The sequence below is a fragment of the Lactuca virosa genome, chromosome 8 (assembly GCF_052849685.1).
Source record: "Lactuca virosa cultivar CGN04683 chromosome 8, Lactuca_virosa_CGN04683_v6, whole genome shotgun sequence".
Lineage (NCBI taxonomy): Eukaryota > Viridiplantae > Streptophyta > Magnoliopsida > Asterales > Asteraceae > Lactuca > Lactuca virosa.
This window is the reverse complement of record NC_136433.1, coordinates 178563450-178571473: the sequence shown is the minus strand read 5'-3', so window position 1 is coordinate 178571473 and position 8024 is coordinate 178563450. Positions and strand designations below refer to the sequence as shown.

Below are 8024 nucleotides of genomic sequence, written 5' to 3'. Positions count from 1 at the left end.
CTATAATCGAGCTATGGACGAAAAGTACCCCTCCCTACGACGCTTCATTGGACGTCGTAGTAACGATCGTAGACACATATCACCTGTTACGATTGATCAGTCGATGGTTGTAGCTAGCAACCGCAGGTGGGGTTGTCGACCCCATATAGATCTATACATATGTACCTCGCTCCGAAGATTAACGATTATAGTAGTGTGGGGCAGGCTAACTGATTAAACTCAGCTAATGAATAGTAGCGTCTCACTCAAAAACCATTAACGAAAGGTTTGTGAATAACTCTCAGCCCTAACTTAATTATAGTTAAGTATCGGGCATAATGAATTTCGTAGTATAGTATTTGTAAAAGCCGAGTATGGTTGACGTATTTATAAAAGTATAAATTACTCGCTTTTATAGAGATATGTATTTCAACACAACGATCTTGTATAAGTGTGTAAAGTCTTTTGTATAAAAGTATTCATGGGTGTAGTCTTTGAAACTTTTAAATACTGTAAACCGGTAGTATGCATATCATATAAGACTAAAAATAAATGTTTCAAATTAATGAACATGTGTACATGTATAAAGCTTATGCATATACACATATAAATATACATGCATAGTAATATCTTGAACCATTGAAATACTACATAGTTTCATAACATACTTGTTATAATATAAAAATCATAAAACTTTTATCGTGTAGTATTTGTTGTGTGAAATGATTATTTCACGATAAAATAATCATAACATGTATACGAAAAGTTTTGACTAGTTTATTTTTAACAATATGGTAAATTGTTAAATAATAATATTTTTATAAACTATGTTTATTGTATTTTCATATAAAAGATAATATATTTGTATAAACAAAACATATAGGCACATGTATTCCCCCCCGAAATAATTAAAATATTGAAAATGGGCCGTAAGCACTCACCCTTGAAGCGTGAGTTCGATTCGTACGGTATTCGGATTCCTTTGGGAAACTTGTCATAAGATTTGTTACGTGACATTCCTCGTCCGTAAGACGAATCACCGAGTATATTTGTATTTCCTAATAAACCAAATGGTAGTTTTGGTATTAATTATTAAGTTTATGGTGGTCTTTCATAAAATGAATAAACTCTAGGGTTTGATTTTGCCAAAATCATACTTCAGAGACTGATATAGAGAATTATTCTCAAGACAGGGGTTAAACATGTGTATTTGAAACTGTTGTAGGGTTTTAGGACTTAATTTATTAGGTTTTTCTGGGGGAGGGACCATTTCTGTTTAATTTAAATACATGTTTGATTTAGCTTTGACCTTTGATCGGGTGAAAATTAAAACCCATTTGTTTTATCGGGGCTCCAAGTACGATCCACATAAGTGGATCCATTTACAAAAAGATTAGGGCTCTTACCCTGTGTTTCATTCAATCGGGCAAACCTCAAGGAACGAAGAAGCAGTGGGGGAAAGGGATCAATTCACGGCGACCCTTCATTCCTCTCCCGTCGTCGGCAACAAAGAGACCAAGGGGAAGATCCGATGGCGAAGCAATGACCGACAGTGGAAAAGTGTAGCGACTGTGAGACCTGATGGCGGTCGTCATCTCGCAAGGGAGATGGAATGATCGGCGACGAGGGGTTTGTATTCAGGGTTTGATGAGGCCGACTTAACGGAGGAAATGGTGGAGTCGGCGAGGCTTCTTCTTCTCGTCTGGTTGCGGGGTGCGAAGGGGGAAAGGAAACGGGTCCAAAGAGACGGAGGGGGATCGGTGGGTTTGCTCGACGGGCAAGATGGGGAGGGACAGCCTCCTCCGGCGATTGCAGGTAACGGACGAGACAGAAGTCCCGGGTTCTTCTTCTTCTTCTTCTTCTTCTTATTCTTCTTCTTCTTTGATTGTTTCACAGTAGTGTGTAAAACCTAAGTGGATGTTTTAGGATGGCTCTGATTGCAAGGAAGGAAGACAGAATACAATAATCTCGGGGTTGTTTGTTTGCTATGGTTTGCTTTTGTTTGGATAGATATCGATGGTGTGTTTGGTTGGTTCATTTGACAGGGAAGTGAAGGAGAAGAAGAACAGCAACAAAACCTTAAGGTGTTTTGGGTGTTACTGTCAAACCCGTGGGAAAGAAGAAAGATCGAAAGAGGGTTGTTGCCCTCTTGGATGAGTCCTGGCAGCAATTGAAGGACAACAAAAGAAACAGACCCTTGGCGTATGATTTTGTATAGGTTGAAAGTTAGAAGCAAGTTGTACAATAGTTGAGTACGTTAGTTGAGTAGTGTGCAAGTTTCATCCTTATTTGGCTGTAAATTTAAGAGTAAAATATTTAATTTAAGAGTAAATTCATTTTAGTATTATGTATTTGTTTCATTATGAAATGTGTGTATAGTTTGTAATTAATGAATTTTCATGTATATCTTGTTTGGTTTGGATTTAGAAGCATTGTAATACCGCAATTATTTGTGCATTTGGATGAGTATTAATTTATTTTTACTTGTTATATACACTAGCATATGTATTTTGAAAATATGGTATATGATTTATATAAATATTTATATATTCAGTGTTGTTATATAATTTTAATTATATAATATATATGAATGACATGATTATCTCATATTGTATATTTTCTCAAAACTCTAGTAGATACGTTTTGCATTTGACCATAAAACATATCTCATACTTGTATATACGTACATATATCTAGTCGTTCACGATTTTATAAGTATTAGGCTATTCCAAATCAATCGGATTTGGATGTATATATATTATTCTGGAATACATAACTAATAATAGAAATCATGTCGAAATAAATACATTAATGTTTCGTGATTCAAATCCTAAAAAACGTTTGATTTGTCAACTTTTATAATTACTTTTACCTAAAATATTTCAAATATCAAATTAAATATTATGCTATAGCCTGAGTCCAAAATGCTTTCGGAATCTCTTATTGAGGTGTGCAAGTTTATCAATTGATAGGAACGGTTTTAGTGGTTTTTAAGAAATCAGTATTATGATATTCTTGATTCTCAAAACGGTCGTATCTTTTGCATACGAACTCCGTTTTGGACGTTCTTTATATTTTTGGAAACAGGGAAACACGTACTACAAGACTAGAGTGTTTGCTTTTCTCACAAATGCTTAATGCGAAATTTTAGTGTTTCAGACGCATTCATAAGGTTGCAGTTTGAGTTGTTAGATTTGTTTGCCAGATTACATATTCGTAAATAAGATATCATCTGGTATCTTATAATAGTTGAAATAACTCATTTATTTTATATTATATGAACTAAAACTCAATGAATAAAATTACAAAGAGATTTACTGTGAATTTGACCTTTCACAGTCTGTGACCTAAATTCTGGGATGTCACACAGTCGGGGCTTCTAGTACCGGATTGGAGGGAGACAGTAGGTATAACACCCGCAGATCCGGGGAAAACAATTAAAATATAATAAGCTATGAAAACGATATTTTTATAGAAGATTATTTAGGATAAATAATCTTAACCAAAGTTAAAAATTATTTAGGATAAATAATCTTAACCAAAGTTATAGTATATGTGACAAGGATTGCGTAAATATAAAGAACGATGAAATCCGACTTTGTACGAAGAAGTTATGCGTCTTTGAAGTTTCACAATTAAACTGACACGACTCTGCGTATCGTAAAAAATAAATTTTTTATAAATTACTTTTAGCCTAAGTGATAAAAACAAAAGTTGTAGTAGTTGTAAATCCGAGAGCCTGCATAAAAAAAGACGCCTAAATCTGACTTCGTGAGACGAAGTTATGATTTTTAGAAGTTTCAGCATAAATGTATGCGACACATAAACCGAAACAAAAAATCGGCCGATTGTTAGGAAAAGCAATCTAAACGAGCATTGAAGACCTCAATAATAGCAGTTTGTTGATATAAAGACAGACGAGAACGGGACGAAAGAGTTATGAATTTCTAACGGACTTTAACAATCTAAGACTGTTAAAAATATAAATTTAAAAATAAAGTCAAAATTAGCCGACGGAGTCTAAATGAAAGTTGTAGATCTCATTGATAGCTACACGTTGATATAAAGAGTATCGAAAACAGAGTCTTGTATGAAGAAGATACAGATTTTTGAAGTTTTATAAAAGAATCTGTGCGCAGCCGCGCGCATCGACAAGGGACACAGGGCGCTTCTGACGTTCCACAGAGATCGCGACACGTGGCACCGCCCATCGATCAACATGCCACCCTAGCCGACCAGATGCACGACGCATAGTGGACATAATGCGTAGTGTGCACCCCTTTCAGGCCTATATAAACCCTCGAAAATCAACATAATTCTCACACCTTTCCACTTAATCCCTCTGGAACTCTCTCGAAGCCTTTAGCCTTTTTCTTCCAAGTTCCGGACCCCTGTGGTGTTAGATAGCCGGTGAATAAAAGCTCCTAGATTAGATTTATGCTCGCATAATTCTCAGTTTTCATCATAATACTCTGTAAGTTAAGCTACACTTATTTTATTCAAGTGTAACTTTTAATTACAGTCATAGTCGTTATTATGAACCTATAATTAAGATTTATCAGTGATTCCAAAGTCATTATACTGAATGATCTACTTACAGGGATGATGTCTCGGCTGGATTTAGTGAGGTGTTTAAAGTGAGATTTCCAAATAATATACTTTGTATACTAACCAGCCTCTACCTTTGACACTACAAATAAAATTACATTTAGTGGCACAAGTTTTTAGTGGCAAAATGTTTTTGTGCCACCATAATGGCCCGCATAGTCTTACTTTAATTGTTATACTTTGTTGATGCCTTAATTTTAATAAAATTCATTGACTATCAATATAAAGTGGAAATGACACAAATGCCCAACAAAAGTTCTAGGTTTGTCGATTCAGTCCGTAAAGTTGTTATGGGGCTTTATAGGTCCCTAAACTAGGATACGATCAAATATTTTAGTCCCTGTTAACCTGTAATAGCCGGTTCACCATGCGACAATGACCATTTAGACCAAAAAAAACTCACATTATGCATCTATAAAGTCAAAAAAACAAGTTTAGGGATCAAATGCTTATGCCACAAGATTGAAGACCAAAAAATTTCTAGGTTTGTCGATTCAGTCCCTAAAGTTTTTGTCGGGCTTTATAGGTCCCTAAACTAGGATACGATATGCTATTTTAGTCCCTGTTAACCTGTAATAACCGGTTCACCATGCGACAATAACCATTTAGACAAAAAAAAAAAAAACTCACATTATGCCTCTATAAATTCAAAAAAATAAGTTCAGAGATCAAATGTTTATGACACAAGATTGAAGAAACAAACTACTCAATTTCACATAATTAGATGAAGAAACATGCATGTTGATGTCAGGATCTTTCAGAATTTCTGCTCGAAAAGCTCATTCTATTTCTGAAACCGAGGGTTTCTTCTCATTTTCAAATTTCTTCTTCTCCCAAATCACTTCGACCTTGTGGCATAAGACATTTGATCCCCGAACTTATTTTTTTTGGCTTTATGGGGGCATAATGTGAGTTTTTTTGGTCTAAATGGTCACTGTCGCATGGTGAACCGACTATTACATATTGACAGTGACTAAAAGAGCAGGTCGTATCATAATTTAGGGACCTATAAAACCCGACAAAAACTTTAAAGACTTAATCGACCAACCCTAAAAACAAACATTATAGGCATTTGTGTCATTTCTCCTCAAATAAATAAATTAATCTTTGATTGAGAATGCACTTTAATTTGATTACATTGCATTAAACAAGAGTAGAACAAGTTGGAAAACATACGTGCTGCAATACATCGAGGATTATAATCTCAAATTCAGCACATCAAAAAGATTAACAAAAAAAAAAAAAAAAAACCATCATCTTAGTCGGGAAATGAAAGCCCGCTTACGAACTCCAGGTACTCCTTCTTGCGCTCAATCTCGTGAACAGCAGCAACTTTGCTATTAGAGCGCCACTCCATTGCATCTTCAACTACATACTGAATGTTCTTCAAGTGATCTGGGGACATATCATTACTTTTGATCTTCTTCTTTACCTGATATACGCAATCCTCCAAGGCATTGTAGGCTTCTGCTCTTCTCTTGTATTCCTGGTCCTCAAGCTTGAACTTCTCAGCATCTTCCATCATTTTATCTATCTCTTTCTTCGACAATCTTCCACATATATTGGTAACAGTAAGTTTTTCGGTCTTACCAGTGGATAATACCTTAGCTGTAACTGTGAGGTTCCCATTATCATCTATTTCAAAACAATCTTCTACTACGGACACTCCCTTGGGAGCAGGTGGTATTCCAGAAATTGTAAACGATCCCAACAAATAGTTATCAGTAGATTTAGATCGTTCACCTTGATATACGATGACATCCATAGAAGTTTGCTTCTTTTTGGTTGTAACAAACTCCATCATCCTCTTAGTAGGTATGGGAGTGTTCTTAGGGATCACGACTGTCATTACTTCACCATCTGTTTCAACACCAACTGACAATGGGATGACATCAAATAGCACCAACTCCTTCACCATTTTTGAAGTTGCACCACGTAACTTTGCAGCCAAAACTCCCGCCCCATAAGCCACAGCTTCATCAGGGTTGATGGTCTTGCATGGCTCCTTTCCATGAAAGAACTCCTGCAACATACGTTGAATCTTTGGAATTCTAGTTGACCCACCAACAAGAATCACCTCATCTACACCTCCTTTCATTATATTCGCATCCGCTAAACATGTCTTCACTTGTTCAATACACTTTGTAAAATAACTCATATTAAGCTCCTCAAATTTAGCACGAGTAATTTCTATTGAAAAGTCAATACCCTTGTGCAACAAGTCTAATTCAATTGAAGCGCGACTGGAATATGAAAGAGTTCTCTTTGCTTTCTCACAAGCAGCTTTCAACCTTCCTAACACTCTTTTTTTTCCAGCCAAATCTATGTTCCATTTCTTCTTAAAATCATCACAACAGTAATTCACCATTTTGTTATCAAAATCATCACCTCCCAGATGAGTGTCGCTAGCGACTGCCTTAACCTCAAACGCCCCTACTTCATCAATGGTGAGAAGAGACACATCAAAAGTACCACCACCGAGATCAAATATAAGCACATTCCTCTTTCCAGTAAGACCCAACATATTGTCTATACCATAAGCAATTGCAGCTGCTGTTGGCTCGTTGATCATACGAAGGACATTCACGCCAGCAATCGTAGCAGCATCCTTGGTTGCTTGACGTTGACCATCATTGAAATAAGCAGGGACTGTAATGACTGCATTTTTGACAGTCTCACCTATATACGCCTCTGCAACTTCTTTCATCTTTGTAAGCACCATGGACGAAATTGCTTCCATAGAAAATTGTTGCTCGTTACCCTTGTGAGTAACCATCACTTTTGGCACGTCGTTTGGCCCTTCTATGACTCTAAATGGCAACAACTTTATGTCTTTCTGCACTGTTGCTTCACTGAACCTCCTGCCGATCAGCCTCTTTGCATCTGAAATTACGTAACCAAATCAGCCAAGCTATAAAAATATATGAAGAAAGTAGAAATTTACAAGCATAGAAAGTGTAAACCGACTGAATATAGTATTAGCAGGGTTCTTTGCAATTTGATTCTTGGCACCATCACCAACGAGACATTGAGAATCAGTGAAAGCAACACAAGATGGCGTCGTTCGGTTGCCTTGGTCATTGGTTATGATCTCTATTCTGTTGTGTTTCCAAACAGCAACACAGGAGTTTGTTGTACCCAAATCGATTCCGATTGCTAATTCTACATCTACACCTTTTGACATTGTATTAAGGTTTTAGCAGAAATATGCAACTGAGCTATGGAGTTCACGAAGAGGAGTTTAACACGTGAAGTAAATAGTGTATGGAAGATTTGAATTAAGAGGGTGTTTGGATAAAAAATAAAAAAACAAAACAAAATAAAATAAAAGCAATTATTACTCATTTCCACCACAATAACTTAAATTTAGGCTTATTTACACCACAATAAGTTAACTTTAAGTATTTTGATAAGAACTAGAAAAAGATCCGTGCGAT

The 8024-nt window shown here is 36.0% G+C and overlaps 1 protein-coding gene across 1 annotated transcript; it reads right to left on the bottom strand.

Moving 5' to 3' along the window:
- Positions 1-5744: 5744 nt before the first annotated feature.
- On the bottom strand, positions 5745-7771 carry LOC145131089 (heat shock cognate 70 kDa protein-like). Its single transcript, XM_079065825.1, has 2 exons — positions 7555-7771; positions 5745-7470 (listed from the first exon to the last, which is right to left on the bottom strand). Exons 1-2 carry the CDS (start codon positions 7769-7771, stop codon positions 5846-5848), a joined length of 1842 nt encoding a protein of 613 aa, XP_078921951.1. The 3' UTR covers positions 5745-5845.
- Between the last annotated feature and the right edge of the window lie 253 nt (positions 7772-8024).